This window comes from Anarhichas minor, unplaced genomic scaffold (genome assembly GCF_050575085.1).
Source record: "Anarhichas minor isolate MPS153535 unplaced genomic scaffold, ASM5057508v1 ptg000003l, whole genome shotgun sequence".
In the NCBI taxonomy this organism is placed as follows: Eukaryota; Metazoa; Chordata; class Actinopteri; order Perciformes; family Anarhichadidae; genus Anarhichas; species Anarhichas minor.
The window spans coordinates 13,611,642-13,629,293 of NW_027466449.1; the positions used below are offsets into that span (position 1 = coordinate 13,611,642).

The following is a 17,652-nucleotide window of genomic DNA, read 5'->3' on the forward strand; positions in this document are numbered from 1 at the left end:
TCCATATCAACATCTGTACAAGTTGTAATCCCCAGTCTTGAATCTATGAAATGCAGTGGAATGCATGCAAATACAGTATGCAGTGCAAGTGTCCACATTTAGAAAATTGACTGCACAAATATACAGTATATATGCCTAACATACTGTAGGTCTGACATTTGTATTCTCGTCTTAATTTGGAGAAAACTTCATATACTTTAAGCCGGTTACCACACACCAAACATCTCGTGTCCAGCCTGAAGGCGTTTTGATCCAGGACAGGACACTCAGATGGGGACATTGATGTTGGGGGGGTATAGATATAAGAAGGCCTGGAAACATTCAAGTTTTCTTCCCATTAAGTGCCACTTCATTTCTTCTCTTTTTTTTGTATTCTGGTGAGAGACATAACAATACTTTAAAAACATTCCCAAAATCATCATTTGCTGATGATTTTTTAAAACGACGTAATTTGCATCATCATTCAAGTCATTCAATTCTCTCGCCTGTCGTTTTCTAATTATTCTGTCCCGTTTTTCATAATCCATCTCTACTTCACATTTGCTTGTACACTGAAAGAAAATACTACATTTTCAGTTACGGAAATCCACTTAAAGGATACATTTCCATAAGTATACTGTTCAATTTTGCATGATTTTGAGACACCAAGATGAGGCTGCTTTCATATTGACTCAATATTACTGGAACCTATTCTATCATCATTATTTCTCTCATCTTTCTCCTTCCCTCCTCTCCTCTGTCTACCTCTTCCTCTCTCTCTCTCACACACATACACACAAATGCTATATAAAAACACACAAGCAGGAATATACATTCCTGTACAGTCTGTACAATATGAAATCAAGTCATATTTCAAAATAGTGTCATCTGCTTCACATGTATAGTTTACAAATAAAGGAAAACAGGCATTTTTTTATGATATAAAGAAACCTGACACGCCCTAAATCAAGTCCAAAAAAACAAGCATGTTAGGGGCTTCTTGGGGTCACAACAGCTATTTAAATGTATCCAAGGTTATTGAGTCCATTCAATATTCTGCAGTCTCCTTTGAATTACATGAAAAGGCGTCCGGGGTGGTCTATGAATCCATTCAGACCCTTTGAGTTCCTTGATGTGTTTCAGAGTTACTAACGCTCTGATCAACACTTTCTATTCACAGTCCGCAGCAAATTTCTTCAAGGATTTCAACCCACTGCGCGTCTGTGGTGGGCCTCAGGTGACACAGAAACTCATTCTCAGTTGAAAGCTCTGGGGCGTGTCCCATTGAAATAAGGCAACATTATTTTAAAATGGCATCTGTCACACTTAGTTTGAGCAGTGATACTTGTGATCTTTCCTACTTAGTTAATCATACAGTACATCATCAGAAATACAAACCATTAAAGTGTCACCAGGCCTTTTTCTAGGTTCAAACCTCTGCACCTGACACATTTATTCAAACATCAACATTCTTAATAAAATGGCACTGTGCCTGCATTTGTCGGCAACAATTTTATTTTGTTGTGCAAAACAACAAAACAGACACTTAACCAAGATGCATTAGATCACTTCTACTCCCCAAATTCTCCCTTTAAAACTTGAAACATTCTCTTAATTATTAAGCTCATATCTTATCACATAATGCAGTAGGCCTCATCCTGGGGCAGGTGTTGTTTAGTCCTCCAGTAGCTGGGCAGGTGATTTCTTAGCACTTTCCTCAGGTCCTCGTTGAGCAGGAGACAGAAGATGGGGTTGACTCCGGCTTGGGCGAAGCTCATCCACACTGTGATGGAAAGGTACCTGTGAGGGATGGTGCAGGACTTGACGAAGACCCTCCAGAAGCACGCCACGATATAAGGAGCCCAGAGGACCAGGAAGAGCAGGGTGATGGTGTAGAACATCCTGCCCAGCCTCCTCTCTGACCTCACCTCTTCCATCCCGAGCAGCCGCCGATGTTGATTGTGTAAGTTTTGCCTGATGCCCAACAGAGTGGGTGGCATGGGGCCACGACCGAACCCTGCAATCCAGTTAGCGGCAGCTTGACCTGTGGCCCCAGGACCGTGGAAGGTCCAGTTCTGGCTGATAGCTGGCACTAGCTGGACGGGTTTCATCTTGCGGTGCCGGTACTCAAACAGCAGCAGCTTGGCATAGAAACCGTGGGTGGCCAGGACCACCACAGCCAGCATGAGCATGAAGCCCAGGGTGTCGTTTGTCTTCAGGTAGCGGTGTTCAAAAATGCACTGATCCTCATCACGGATGAACTTGTATGTCCCCACATCAAAGACAGGTGGGAACGCCATGGCCACGGCCAGAGTCCACACCATGCAAATGATGGCGGCGCAGGTCCAGATGGTCATGCGCTTGGCGTAGAATCGGTGGTGGGCGATGGCAAGGTAGCGGGTGACGGCCACACAAAACAGCATGAAGGCAGCGTGAAAACAGAACAGCACAGCCATAAAAGCCACAACTTTACAACTCAAGGCGCTGTAAGTCCAGGCCGAGCTGTTGTGGACGGAAACCAGCACAAAGGGGAAGCAGGCGGCGGAGCGAACTGCATCGGCCAGGCACAGGTCCAGGAGAAAGAAGTAGGGAGCCTTGTGAAGTGTCCTGTCTCGTAGGACCAGCAGCGAGACCAAGAGGTTGCCTACAAGGCTGACACATATGATCAAACCCAAGAAGATCAGCTTAAAGTAGGCAGACACATCTATGGCAGAGATTCCTCCACTGTTGCCGCCGCCACCGCCGCTGCTGCTGCTGCCGCTTCTTGCCATTCCACTCTGCGAAGCCAGTACAGCCAGCAAACTGCCTGGGCCATCGATGGCAAAGCTCTGGTTAGACATTCTATCACCTTCCACTGGAGCCGGCCTGGTTCGGGCCCTTTTATAAACACTACTGATCCTCCTACAGCCGTCGTCTCCCGCGGCGCTCTCGTCTTTACAAGGAGAGGCCGTAAGGATCTTTTCTACATGACAGACTCATCTTTCCTCTTTGTCCACAACCTCGCCACCTGTGAACAGAGACACGGATTTTGAGGAATGGAAAACAAGATGTCTGACGGTGCTTGTTAGGTCTAAAACAGTCCACTAAACGGAAAACAAGCTCACATTTAACAGCATGGATGTAGAAGTGCTGTGTTGGGCGACACAGTGGAAATCTTTGCCTTCCTGTTTCTCTAAGGCTGGGATCAGATCAGCAGCTCTACAGCATGCCAGCTCCTTGGCTCTCTCAGTAATTACCTTGCCCGTTGCTAAGATACAACAGCTCACATACTTTGTGCGAGTGTGGGTGTTTGAGTGAATGCATGGGGGTGTACGGGGGGATGGAGCAGACAAAGTACAGCCAACACTAGGCATGTCCAACAAACAGAGACGTTGTAAATGAGCAAAGAACATGTTATGCTCTCTCTCCGCTGCTGATGTGTGTGTGCGTGACAGTCAGTTAAAGAGCACAGGGTGAAATCTGTACCATTCACAGCACAAAACAAATGTGAAAATATAATAGCAGAGCAGGCAGCCATTTTTTTTTTACCGTTGGCCTACGTGTGTGAATTTGACTCTTAACAGGAGGAAGTTATTATTTCGATTGTCATAGCCAGGCCTCAGTGTTTCAGCAAGGAGCCTGCAGCCTGTCTCGTTTAAAGAAGACATGATTAAAAACATGAAAATTCAATTTAAGAAAAACAAATCCAAGATGCAGCCTTGTTTAAAAACTCATTTATTGCCGTAAGGGGATAATAAAACAAAGCTGTGCTTGTCTGGGTGGGCCGTGTCTATGTAGGCCAGGAAACATAATGTGATCTGCTGTAACTGAGGGCTTGTTTTTCCCCCCATACAGAACAGCCCTCTGCCACCTTGACAAATATCGTTTCACATTATTAGATAGCTGTCATGTCAGCTAGGCCTAAAAACACAGGCTGGACTGAAAAACAGATGAACAGGTGTCAAAATCACCTCTGCTGTGTGTGTGTGTGTGTGTGTGTGTGTGTGTGTGTGTGTGTGTGTGTGAGAGAGAGAGAGAGAGAGAGAGAGAGGGAGGGAGAGAGAGAGAGAGGATAACCTACCTTTCATCCCTTCATCTTTTTTGGATATGTTCTTCTCTCACGGCAAAAACAAAAAAAGGATCCCAGTCGCTTTGTTTCACTGTTTGTTTAAATCGAGAGAAAAACACATAATAAAGCCTCATGCTCGTGCTGTGCTCTCGGGCTCAAACAACACCTGTTATTCATAAATCCATCGCGAGGAAATCGAATTGACCAACATATAATAAACATAAGACGGCAGAGGCTATCTAATTATAATCAACAGCTGATCAAACAATCCAGGGTGAGGATCTCTGCCACATTTAAGAGATTATGCATGAAAAACATCCACCGCCACCCTTTTACAGTCTCACGCGGAGGGATGTGTTCATTTCTGTCTGAATATCATCCGAGAAAAACAGATTTTTTTTTTTTTTAAATGTTGCATCGCGTCGAAGATGGATTTCCAGAAGGCTAGAAACAGACGCGACAAAACTTGATCTGTTCACATATATCCAAATGATGTCAGATTTGCAATGCTTATAATAACCCACCCACAAACGTTAGGGGGAAAAAAGACTCGCGCATCCCCTAAATGAATCGTCTTGGCATGTATATTGGCTAATGGCACCAGAACAATTAGTCCACACAGACAACCGCCTCGATTCACCTCTTCCCCCCATCTTTCAGAAACAGAAAAAGGCGATGCATTTACCCTGAACTGTTAATATGCAGTCTTTGTTTTGCTGTCCAGCGAAGGTGGACTACATCTTAATAGTCCACAATAAAAAAGCCTCCGTGACAGAACAAGTACATTTCTGATCACATCCAGCGATGTCACGAGGGGAGTCACGTCGCCAAACGCTGTCGAAATCACGATTTGAAAAAAGAAAAAGAAAAAGAAAAACAACGCGGCTTGATTAGGAGAATTATTCCTGAATAATCCCAATTATGGCTGCTTGCAAGGAGGCATGCTCGCACATTCGCGGAAACCGTCGGTTTTATTCGGAGGGAGAAAGAGAGAGAGAGAGGGAGAAAGAGAGAGAGGGAGAGCAGTAAGCTATTGTGAGCAATTTGAAAGTGATGTTTTATTCTAACCGTCTCTCCGGCATCATGTAGGCTGTGACGGCGTCATGCTTTGTCACGCAGCGAGGAGCTCCAGCTGTAAACAAACGGTGTCTTTCATCGGTCTCCTGCTGCCCTTGGTGACAGACTGGAGCCGAAATGACACAGACGGGCCTGACAGGGCAGCAGCAAGGAATCCCGGGTCCTCTGGAAGAATTCTTGGGCCTCCTTGTTTTTTTTTTTTTTAAAGATTATTTATCTGACAGAACTGGGGAAGAATGAGTGGTGTGACATGAAACAAAGGTCCCAAGACTGGAATCGAACCCGGTACATTGCAGTAATGTGCTACTAAGGCAATAATAAAACACACATTTCCAGGGGGCCCTTACATCACCAAAACCATAGTTCCACACAAAATACATTGTTTTTGTGGAGGCAATATGCTCTGAGTTTCGTATTGAGCACCTTTAAGTAAGTAACTGAAATATCTCAACAACTATTGAAATGGCAGTTTGTACAGACGTACATTTTTTGAATTACAAAACTCATAATCTCACTGGCTGATTCACCCTCAAACTGTACTGTGAAATGCCCAGTGGTTACTGCGGTATACGTTAGTGTAATTTAGGGGGGCATTTTGCCTTTATTTGATACCAGAGAGCAGGGAGGTGACAGGACATGAGGGATGCAACTTCAGTCCCCAAGGGGGAAGCATAAATGCCCTATAACCTGATTTGATTGACAAGATGGCTTGTGTGATAAGCAGCAGGACTACATTTAGTTTTGGTTTAAAAAGCAAATGTTTTTAAGTCAGAAAATTAACTTCAGAACGTGATGATTTTGTAGGCTTTTGAAATGGAGTAAACAGAACAAATGTTGGACTAAAACATATCTAAACAGTCAAATTTGGGCTAAATGATGGCTGTGATGGATCAGATGAAGCCACTAAACATCCATGGACCATGGGTGCTAATCCCTCTAATGACATGTTGAATATTATTGTTTGAAATAGCTCCATTGGAACAAACTAAACTCTCCCTCAGTGATACCACATGGAATGGAAAGAGGAAAAGTAAGAGTGAGACAACACCCCTTAAACTGCTTCACTCACAGAACCTCTTTTGAAATCACTGCCTAATGAGGCTTTCAGTTGTGTATTGCTTAAAAAGTCGTTAATTATTTCAAAGTGAATGTCTGTGGTTGAATTCACACCGATTATCCTCCTTAGGTCAGTTTTAAGTCTGCTTAAATTTTTAATACATTCCATCACACAAATGAATCACTCCCACCCTTTTCCCCGCACAAGTCTATGAAGTGCTCCGATTAATAATTTAGTTTTAAGGCCAAATACATAATCCACATAATCCAAAGGACGCCCGACATCCAAGGACATTTGTGGTTTTGAAGTTAATACGATATAGAAGATTGATTTAGCAGGAAAACACTGAGTCGTTTTTATATGACTCTTAAAGGCTCCCAAGATCAAACAATAAAGATGATATCAGCCTTCTAATCAGAACTAGTCGGTGACATCGCATTGCGTAGCATCTGAGGTTTCTTGAGAACTGTCGGCTTTAAAACACTGATCTCAGCTTACAATGGCCAGTGTGCTCGGTACTCTATGACACCATGACCTCAGTGCAACGCGTGACCTTTGGCTGCTATCTGCGGCTCATGTTGCCGTCTGTGTATATTTGTACTTCAAGCTAATCGGAGTGCGCTCCGGAGACAGAGACGAAAAAAAGGCTCTGATGTTATTTCTGTGATGTGTCAGTCTCGCTGCACTGCAGAGTCATTACTGTGCATGGAACCGTCATGCGTACCTTAACTTTGGCAGAGCGGATGAAAAGACAAAGAAATAAACAAAGACACGGTAGAGGATATAGGACCACGTTTAATGGCAATACACCGCAAAAAAACCTGTCAACACTTCAAACATGTCATTCAGTGCTTCAGTCTGTCTGTGAGGTTGTCAAAGTAGTGCGATAACGTTTTGTGTTGTGCAACAACAACAATATGGGTTTCCTAGCAAGAATCAACAGGAAGACTTATCAAATGAAATGTGCACGGCTGAGGAATAAATATGTCACATTGGACAGTTTTCCACTTTTGTCCCTCAGGCAGCATCCATTTCAAACTTACAGTATGTTAACCATAGGTTTTTATATTTTAGGCATTAAGGCAAAAATACTTTGCATTTGTAAACAAAATTCCATTCCAAGTTTCTTTAGTGTCCCACTACTGTAAAGTTATTTGTCCTTCATTAAAGACATAACACATGGAATTCACAAAAGTTAAATTCATGGCAGTGGGGTTAGACAACAGCCGACGCTCACAACAACAACGAATAGTGTATTATAGGACTGATTGAATAAATCAGAATATAACACCACGTACACTATCAACAGGACAAGAACAAAGTAATTACAGATCACATACAAAACATATACTGTGTTTTAGTGTTAGAGTGATCACAATGTTGTTGTAGAAATGGGGTAATAACTGACTACTGTTCTATTACCTAGCACACGTTTCACATAATGCATAAAAATATCTGTAGTATTTGTGTAATCACTTTCTCCTTGTATGGAAACACTCGTAAATTGTACCCTTTCATTTGATCAAAACATGTACTGATCTATAAACTCACACAGTGACACACAACTTCAACAGGAGACTCGTGTTGTTTTTTGTTTTTTTTATACTTGTTGGCTTATTTTGGAATCATGAAAAGGCACTTCACTTGAAAGCAGATCAGAATGAATTTTTGTGGCGTAATCAAAAACGGTGCAAGACCAAAAGTAGTCCGATGATAAAGAGGGCACTGGGTTCCTGCAACACTACCGAGAGGGAGACAACTGCACTCAGAAAGATGACGGATGGCATCAGATTCCTGTTTGCGTCATGCTCAGACTGGATCTCAGAACCCTCTGACAACGTTTTCGGTGGATTCTCGAATAATAATGTGTCGGGGGAAATCTGGGGAGCATCTTCCTTCTCTTCCCAGGCTGAGGAAGACTGGAGCGCTACGCTTTGCCCCACGTTCTCTGTGAGTTCACCTTCTTCTCCCAGAGACGCCTCACTCTCTGCCACGGGGGACAAAAGCTCAGCCGTACTGCCTTCATCATTTGCTGCAGACCGGGTGGAGCCTTCTGATAATCCCGCAACAAGTTCGCTCAATCCCACTGCGACCTCGCGCTCAAAGCCTTGAGTCACAGTGGGAGAAGCGAAGCACTCAGCGGGCAGTTCAAGACAAGGATGGATGACTGGGCTGTCGGTCGAGCCGTCCTCTCCTGTTGTTGGCCACAGATTTGTCTCTGTGGTAGGAAGATGAATGCACGAGGCCTCAGAGGGAGGGATTTCCTCTCCGCCCGCCTGGGAGCTGTCTGATCTCGGCCTTGACTCGTGTTGCAAAGAGGGAGTTGAAGCCGGCAGCAGTGCACAGGGACTACTGTCTACGGGCACCTCTGACGCTTGGTTGCCCAATTCACAGTGGAGTCTGGGTAAAGGCTGTGACTTATTTGGCTGGACCGATTCACTGGCACAGAGTACAAAGGATGAATTAGTTTGAAGTGTGGTTCCGGAAGACATGTAAGGGAATTGTTCACCTGGGGATACAGTGCGAGCGGACAGTGTGCCATCAACAGATGGAGGCTCTTGGTTCGGTGGGACACTGGGACCAGATGGGTGAACCGCAATCTGTTAAAGTACAACAGCGAGACGACAGTGACACTTAGGAGAGTGTATAGACAAAGGGGAGATATTTGCATTCCACATTAGCGTTGCACGCAGAGAAAAGCATTTTACTGCATAGTAATGCTTTTCTTTGAAATGGATCCCATGCCGACAATGTAATTGTGAGGAAATGCAAACAAAACAGGCACAGTATGATGGGATTGACTTACGCACAACAAAAAATATTGGCAAAAATGTACATTTGAATGCTTAGACTTCCCTTGTCGTGAGTACAAACGGTGTAAAGAGATAGTCCAAAGATAGTTTCCTTTAACTGAAGTCGTTTAAGCACAAGGGCATCCAAGGGAGAAGAAAATGAGCTCAATGCCCAGAAGACCAAGTGCAAGACTAAGAGACATAAAACAAAAATAACAGAAGGGCTAAGATAGTGCATGTATATGTTAAGGCTTAATATTATATTATTCTCATGTTTCCAGATGAAAATCCAGCTTGACCCGGTATCACCTTTTGAGGGGAAAAACACTACAGAACTGGAAAAGTGCACTCAGTAGAGTGCAGATGTTTGCCAGGTGTGTCTGCAACGACCATTGCTGTAATATCTTATTGAAGGAATACAAACCGTCTCGAGCGATAAGACGCGTTTTTCACTCACACGTCTCACGCAACAGATATGCTGTTGTTTAAATCTGTGCAGGACTCGGCTGTTAATTAGTTCGTCATTTGCTAAATTATAGCTAGTTAGTCATTTGCCAAGCAGTAGCGAACACATTATTGTTCCCAGGACGATGGGACAACATTAGTCTCGACCTCTGTTTTAACAACCACTGTTTTGGCTCACCGGCCAAGGGGACTGGTAAATGAAAAAAATCCACCGGCCAAGCATATTTTTTTACCATCCACGATATTGAATTGCCTTTTTTTGTGTTACATATACATTTGTTTCAGGATATTTCATTGAGATAATAAGTTATGTTGAATACAAACTTAGAGAAGAGGCAAGAGCAAAATCCTAAGCAATTGCTCATGGGCGATATCTATTTAAAAAAAAAATATCTGCTACCTTCATAGCTGTTTCTGCTAACTTCATACTCTCTCTAAACCGTACACGTGCTAACGTTAAGCACACGGTGCATAAACTACGACCCAGAGAGCAGAAGACAGCAGCAGCGCTCGTCTAAATGACACAAAGACTCTCAGTGTAACCTAGCATAGTTTTTTATTACATGACTATATTGGTACAAACGTTTACCAGTGTGGCACATAGCCTTCCGAGATTTACTCGCCAAACAGAAAATCGACCTGCATTTGGTGCTTGGCAGGTGTTGGACAGACCCTGGATGTAGTATTTGAAGGGTCCAAAATGAAGCGGTCGTTGACCACTTGCATCCCCTACCGGTGGGTTAAGAGTAGTGATGAGTCAGCAGTCAATGGCGGTTTAATATGTTTTTTGAAAGTGTGAATCGCTGCAACCACTAGAGGTCCTTGAGCATACGGTCATAAATAAGCACAAAAAATATTAGGCTGATGGGTCCAGTAGTATGTGAGATTAGCCGTGGACAGACATTCAGATATGCTCACACACAGGTAGAGATAATTACAACAATACTGAGTTAAATATACATGTATGATTTTGTGTGCTGCCATTTTTGTTCTTGGAATTTTATGTTTCATATATTTACACCATAAACATTGTCTCAAGAGGGCACTTTGTGTAAATCTCAGAGAGAAATCTATTAAAAATTGTTTTTATAGCACCACGAATTGAGTGAAAAGCTAAAGGAAACCAAACTTTTGCGCACAAGTGAACCATTAAATAAGCGGATCCTGGTAATTACACTGACAATAATTTAACTTCAGAATGAATTTGTCAGGAATGATTAAGTCTGAATGTTTAACCCCTGAAAAAATACTCTTAAAATATACTGGATGATGTATGGAGTAAGGAAAACATTTACTGATTGGAAGGAGCTGATGTTCAGCAATTTAACTGGTTCATCTTTAATTTGAATGCTCTACCAAAAGGGAAAGAACATGCATGTGAATACTGATGTAAAACAAACATGATGAGTACATGCCTAACAGATATATGTGTAGTAGTATCAGTAAAACAATATAACCAGATCACATGTTAATACTCTGTCAGTAGGTGGAATCTGTTTTTACTGACTGAGGTCGTTAAATCAGTGTTATGCCGACCGTCTGTAACTTCCTTTCCTTCTGAAAAACTAATTTCTTCCAGTCTGATATGCTTTATGTATGGAACCCATCCAAAATCAACTTTTGTTTTCCCAAAATGCTAACGTAAGCCCCCAGGTAATCCCGGTTTTAAGCAGCTCAACAGTTCTCTTTTCCACTATGTTGAGCAACACTTAAACTAATTTACTCACATGTGGCAATTCTACATTTAAGGGAAATGTGCCTTTTTGCTTTCTTGCCAAGAGTTAGATGACGATATTAATACCACTTCCATGTCTGTTCATTAAATATGAAGCTGCAGCCAAGAGGCGGTTAGCTTAGCTAAGCATAAAGACTGAAAGAGGAGACTCCATAATGATCTCGATGGATAAATGTCTGTTAAGGCACATGAGGCACACTGTATAGATATAATGTGCTTACTTTTCTCCTTTGGATGGAGTCAAGCTAGCCGTTTCTCCTGCTTTCAGTCTTTATGCTAAGCTAACCTTCTCCTCCAACTTCATAGGGGCAGATATGAGCGTGGTATTTATCATCTCATCTAACTCTCTGCAATGAAGCGAATAAGTGTATTTCCCAACATGTTAAACTATTATTTTAAAAAACAACAGGGCTGCGTGTGGTCTGAAATGAATTTCAGTAACATTTCAATGCAAATGATAAAAACGCCTCGACAACAGCACATCTTCGGTCATAATCACAAATAATGTAGACATATAGACATGCTTACTCATGGTGTGAATGAATGAAAAATCCGAAGGTGCAAAAACCTGAACCGCATGCGTCATGATATGAATACAATACGAAGGACAGATAGCATACAGTACTCGTGCTACAGCGGTGAGAAGCGAGACATTACCTAAGTTGTTGCTGAAGCTTCAATGAGCTGTGAACAATATAAACAACCAAGCCAGTGATGATGAGCTTTAAAAGTTGACCAGAAATGTTTGTTACGTTTTATTAGACTAAAGGGATAACGCACTTAACCTGCTTACCTGTTAATCGGGAATGTGTCAACAACTGCATTCAATTCAAGATCATTTTTCGTCTTTTTTTTCTTCTTACACTTACCTCTATGTCAATCTCCGGCTGTACGATGATTGGGCAGACGCATGTAGGTCTGACAAGTCCAGTCCTGGAGGTCCGTGCTTCTTCTGCTGATGTAAAATAGATAATTACGCCGTGAGAGCCTGATTAGTTTAATTAAAGGGTCACTCACCAGACAAAAGCATTTGCGTCATGCCTTCTGTGCCTCAGATTGGATCTAGTGTTTGAGACTTAAATCTTTCCACAGAAAAGCTCGATTACATACCGACCATTTCCAGTATGAGGCAGGGGAATTATACCGAAAGACATTATACTGAGTGGCACTTTGGGAAATGTATGATTGAGCATTTTTATTCCCCAACTTCATGGATGGGCAATACTGGCAAAGTAGCCTCCCACTTCAAGCAGAGTGATCACTTCTACATCCTATGAAATGCAATCATCTTTAATTATCCATTATGTTAATGTTTAATCATTTATGTCTCAGCTGTCTCAGATAACGAATTGATATGTCAAAGGTGATTTTGGACTACAGCATTCACGCTGTACCTTCATCCTTTTCCTGCTCGTCTTCTGAATCGAAATCATCATTCATACTGAAAGAAAAGAGAAATTTGAGTTATAAAACAATATATATATAGAACATTAAAAATGAGACAAAATTCAAAAAGTACATCCTTATAATGTCACACACAGATCTAGGGCCTAGAACATGAGGCCTAATAATAATTATGCATTAGAGTCGACTATTAGAGTCGTTGATGCAGTCGGTGAGACCTTTGAAATAAACCAAGACAACGGCTTTGCAGCCAAATCCTCCACACGATTACCCAGACAGTTTTGTATTGACGACTCGTCTTTGGCTATAAAAGCAGCATCTGAATCAGCCGACAAATGCAGTGAGCGTGTCTGTGAAGAAAGAACACCAATTTAGGCCCCGAAATTGAAAATAGTATTTAATATAGAAAGAAGGCCCATTCTAAATGGTGGAAGAAGGAGGTCAGGCACCATCGTCTGCACCTGTTACAGAGAATTAGGCTTAATATTTGCTGATGCAGTGTGGCTGGTAATGTGCTGAGTTAGCCATATTCAATAAATATGGCTAAGTATCTCTTTGCACAGTTCTGTTTCTGAACTGCTGCACCGGCTGAGCAGCCCAAACGCCTCAGTGATTAGACATCTCGTTAGAGTGTTCGTTTAAATAGACGGCAAGGTGGGAAATTACTGAGTGAGGTATTGTGGACTGAGGGGTCATTGAAAAGTGCAAGCACAATATAAGTCAGTATATATATATATATATATATATATATATATATATATATATATATATATATATATATATATATATATATATATATATATATATATATATATATATATATATATATATATATATATATATATATATATATATATATATATATATATTCTATATTGGAGTTAATGTGTGAAATATAATTATATTGACATTGGGCTAAATGCCTCTCTTCGGCTGCCCAATAACATAAAATACACGTCCTTCTAACACCCATGACGTGATTTCATATATACTGAAATCAGATCCTAAATATTGACAAATTGATGGGAGAGTTGATACAATTCAGCCATGATTCATTTTAAAAATAATCTGCAAACTCACGGCGCAGAAATGTTTCCGATAAGAAGGCGCTCCTGTTGCAACATTGCCAAAAGTCCTTTAAAGGATGCCAAATGAACTAAAGGTCAAGAAGTGTGACGAGCATGTGACAGCAGCTGGAAGAGCTGTTCATACTCCTTGTGCTTATTGCACGTCCACTTTTATATCAGTTAAGTAGATTTAAAATCTGATACGGACCCGACAAAGATCTTGGAGTAAACCTCATATGCAGTCAACAAATGTGAAGCTCTGCACATCCTGTAAACACGTTTTCAAGCTCTATTGTAGCAACCGCGGCATCCTCAACAACAATTACAATAGCAAGAGAATGTCCTTTTTGGAAAAAAACTGAATTTCTAAAAGAAGACCTCAAACTTTTTTACTATGCATTTGAAGGTTACATTAAAGGTGTCAGGCTGACATGTAGCTTTGCAGGCACATGTCTGGTCCAAACCAAAACTTCAGACCCCTAGTGTGACCTGAGCCTGATGTTGTTCTAAGGGAAAACAGGGTTTGTTGTGATTGTGTGCGCAGGTGTGTGATAAAAGACTGATTTAGATACAGGTTACAACATTAGTTTGCCTGGGCTCTACTTGATCTGGAGGTTGTGGCCCCGGTCGCACCGCAAAAATCAGCAGCAAGTTGATGCAAAAAAAAAAAAAAAGATTAAGACCGAGTCAAAACTCATAAATCGCTGAGTCATCGACGCAGAAAAACAGCATCCTCCCTGCTTTGGTCTCAGTATTCACTATCAGCTACAGTAATGTGTGACACCTGTATTTACCTGAGGGGAATACACCTCGGTTAAATATCTAAACCAAACTGAACCTACTAATTCATATCACCTGCAAGTGTCTAGACTTGTTTCATCCCGTAGTAACCTTTTGTCCCACTGGCTGCCTTGTTGATGCGTTCAAATCGAATTACCAGTGAACGTCAAAGCACCTAATGAATCTATGATGGTAGCTACGGTGGGGATGTCGACACGGTTTCTTCTCCCCAAACTCCCCCATTTTCCGATCGGTGACTCATTCATCTCAACCCATCTGGCCCCTTCCAGCTTCCAAACAGACCTACATGACAACTACATCAGTGCACCCCCTGTTTGCTTCTTTCATAAGCTGGAAGGGGGGAGGGTTTATTTTTCCTGCTGTCCTCCGTCTCTGTCACTGCACATATAGTGAGATTCACCGCACAATTTCATGTTGATGTAACAATAAAAGGCATTTCATTCTTCCTCTCGGGGATTAGCTGATTCAAGTGATGTAAATAAAGACGAGAGGTGGTTTGAGTGCAAACTACTCAAGGGAAAGAAGCCAATCTGTTGCAATGAAATTGCTCCTCTCCCCTATGACTCTGATAGAAAAGGTCAGAGGTACATTTAATGGGGGCAGGGAAACGTCAGGCCTGAAATCGACACCTGCCCTTTTGCCTATTTTGATCGCCCTCAGACACCACTGGATGATTGGCATTCTGAAGGGGGTGTGTGCACTCTTTTCCAAAACTCTTTCTATCTCTCACTGCAGCTATAAACAAACTGAACTCGGTAGCTTTGACACTCACCCTTGTGCTCTCATTATGCAACCGACTGTGTAACTGTGTTTATCAAGATTCAGCACGTCTTACCACGCTAAATATGCAGTCGCCAGGCAGAACTCCAGAATAAAGCTGAATGCTCATTTCAGCAACAAAACCCTCAGGGAATTAGTAGGCAACTGCAGCTGTTGCACAACCCCAACGTCAACTGCTCTTGTGATTTATCTCTTTGTGATTTTGACAGCTAATATGGAACCTCTGCCAAAGTTAGGGCTATGTATTAGATACCAGGCTCTGAAAGTATTATCGTTCTGAAATTATTGTGACTTTGAGCGTCTTAATTTTTACACCTTCAAACAAATTGAGGTTTTACCAATTATGATAAATAGTGAGCAGATCAATCTGTGGATGTCGAAGGTCAAGGGAATCTCTTGACAGTTGCCAAAATATTGCACAAATGGTGTGTTAAATATGCATCCGTTGGTCTGACAAATGAAAGCATGCCGTGTGACAGGAGGAAGTTTACCTGTAAGCCTTTGGAGGTCTCAGGATGCCTCTCACCTGCTGCAAGTCGTTGTTAGTCTGAGCCGAGTCGTCTTCGTAGGACAGGAGCAGAGTGACCACATAATTCATAGAGGAGTTATTGGCCCAGAAATCGCCATCAGAGGTTTCATAGCGGACAACAAACTCAATGCGAGAGCCGTGTGTGTTATAAGGTGGTGCAAAAGTCAGCTTGAAGGAGAATTGATCAGTGCTGCCATCATGAGATCCCTGGACATACTCTGCTAGGTGATCAAAGTAAGTAGCCCAGTGGTCCATGGTGGATCTGATATAAACTGCCTTGTGGAAGGAGATGTTCAGGACCCGTATCACCCCACAGAAGGCCAGTGGCTCATCCTCTGCTGGAGACATCTGCTCAACCTCCACTTTATTCAAATGCACCGCTTGTAGCAGGGCACTGGCGGTGGGTGCGTGAAACTCTGGCTGCACATGATAGCTCGGTTCTCGCAGGGGCTTTCGATACTTTGCCTCCTCTTCCTCCCACCTTGCGCTCTCCTCTTCATCGTCCGATTCGAAGGCAACAAATTCCTTCACGTCCACCAGATCCCCACCTGTTGTGTCGGCGAAAAACACTCTTTTCCCGGCGGGCAGCGCCAAATGGATCTGCATGTACTCGGCGGTCTCATCGTAGATAGAGTGGCCTCGCTTTCTGGGCACCGGGGAGGATCTCGGGATGAGGCGGACGTCCTCGGAGTTGTCGTCTTCTTCATCATCATCATCCTCATCATCAATATAGTCGCCGTCGTCCAAGTGTCTGTCTGACGCGTCGGCTGATCTGTCGCTTTTAATCGTGGTGAACAGGCCCTCTTGACTTGGTATGGATAAAAAAGACATATTTGCAGAAGTGTACAGTCATGGAACCTGTGCGCTGAAGAAAATATTATCGCGTCTCCAAAAAAATAAAAAATACACTACCAAATACTCATTGTTTGCGCAGCTGTGCCGAGTGTAGATCCTGCTCGGTCGCTGCGTTACGACCTCTGTAGTCAACGTGTGGCGTTAAATGTCACCCATGGAAAGATGTCTTTACTGCCAGCCCTTGTGATAGTGTATCCCCTGGTTTACATGACGTTATGCATCGCAGTTTGGCTGCTGTCGCGGAAGGAGCAGCCTCTAATTTTAGCACTGACCTACAGGGCTCTCCGTGCCCCAAATGTGTCTTTTAAATTGGTATAACCCTGCGACTCCCCCTTGTTCTGTTTGGTTTGGGCTGGCAGAACGCCCACTACTGGAAATTGGATATTAAAGTGATATCAAGCCAAATGACCTTCTCATATCCAGTCTATGGGTATGGCACATTTTAAAACTGATGTATAGACACAATCAGTATATATTAAAACCTCTGCAAACACCATCAGGTGGAAACTATTATTGCAGGATATAATTTCTATTTCATCACCTTAGACTCTCATGGGTAAAGTCCCGAAAGGAAATTAAATAATAAACACACTCATTTCAATCAATATTGTATGAATATGTATGTGTTACAAAACAAAAGACCGAGCTGTATAAACCTGATTAGGAGGCTACAGTTGAGTGCGTCCACTTCTGGGAATAAACATATTATCTAAATCATCACACAGACGAGTGTTTACGGCCTGTCGCCTCAATTGAAAGCCAATTGTTTACATTTTGGGCTTGTCATTTCTGGGTATTGAACCATAAATGTGGTTAATTAAAATGTGCCACATTTTTATAACGTCTGCAAATATAATCTCACAGATAGGACGTTGTAAAATGTGATGAAGTCATATGATACACAGTGTGTTTGGATGTGTTTCGGTAAATGTATAAATTATGTTTTACATCCACTGACGTTAGGATTATCTCTGCTGCACTAACTCGCTGCGCAGTTATACCGCTGCTACATGTATTCTCATCTAAACACACCCTTGTTTGTGATTGGTGGAGAGGTTTTAGC

The 17,652-nt window shown here is 42.3% G+C and overlaps 2 protein-coding genes across 4 annotated transcripts; both read right to left on the reverse strand.

Annotated features, from left to right (window-relative positions):
• Nucleotides 1–1,613: 1,613 nt before the first annotated feature.
• On the reverse strand, nt 1,614–2,819 carry LOC142950125 (putative G-protein coupled receptor 173). Of its 3 annotated transcripts, none has more exons than XM_076092042.1 (2): nt 2,726–2,819; nt 1,614–2,683 (listed from the first exon to the last, which is right to left on the reverse strand). In XM_076092042.1, the coding sequence occupies exons 1-2, from the start codon at nt 2,817–2,819 to the stop codon at nt 1,614–1,616; spliced, it is 1,164 nt and encodes a 387-aa protein (XP_075948157.1). The 3 variants fall into 3 exon arrangements, with proteins under 3 accessions (XP_075948157.1, XP_075948149.1, XP_075948142.1); XM_076092034.1 differs by having other exon boundaries at nt 2,723–2,819; XM_076092027.1 differs by having other exon boundaries at nt 1,614–2,819.
• Nucleotides 2,820–6,947: 4,128 nt separating this feature from the next.
• LOC142957332 (uncharacterized) lies at nt 6,948–16,929 on the reverse strand. Its single transcript, XM_076099073.1, has 4 exons — nt 15,697–16,929; nt 12,548–12,594; nt 12,023–12,108; nt 6,948–8,761 (listed from the first exon to the last, which is right to left on the reverse strand). The coding sequence occupies exons 1-4, from the start codon at nt 16,563–16,565 to the stop codon at nt 7,841–7,843; spliced, it is 1,923 nt and encodes a 640-aa protein (XP_075955188.1). The 5' UTR covers nt 16,566–16,929; the 3' UTR covers nt 6,948–7,840.
• Nucleotides 16,930–17,652: the final 723 nt, after the last annotated feature.

Excerpts from the sequence above, each read along its gene's own strand:
- LOC142950125 (XM_076092027.1), bottom strand. The coding sequence starts at position 2,819 with ATGTCTAACCAGAGCTTTGCCATCGATGGCCCAGGCAGTTTGCTGGCT.
- LOC142957332 (XM_076099073.1), bottom strand. The coding sequence starts at position 16,565 with ATGTCTTTTTTATCCATACCAAGTCAAGAGGGCCTGTTCACCACGATT. Across the intron at positions 12,109-12,547 it reads CGAGCAGGAAAAGGATGAAG|CAGAAGAAGCACGGACCTCC; the intron begins GTACAGCGTGAA and ends ATTTTACATCAG. Across the intron at positions 8,762-12,022 it reads AGCCGGAGATTGACATAGAG|ATTGCGGTTCACCCATCTGG; the intron begins GTAAGTGTAAGA and ends GTACTTTAACAG.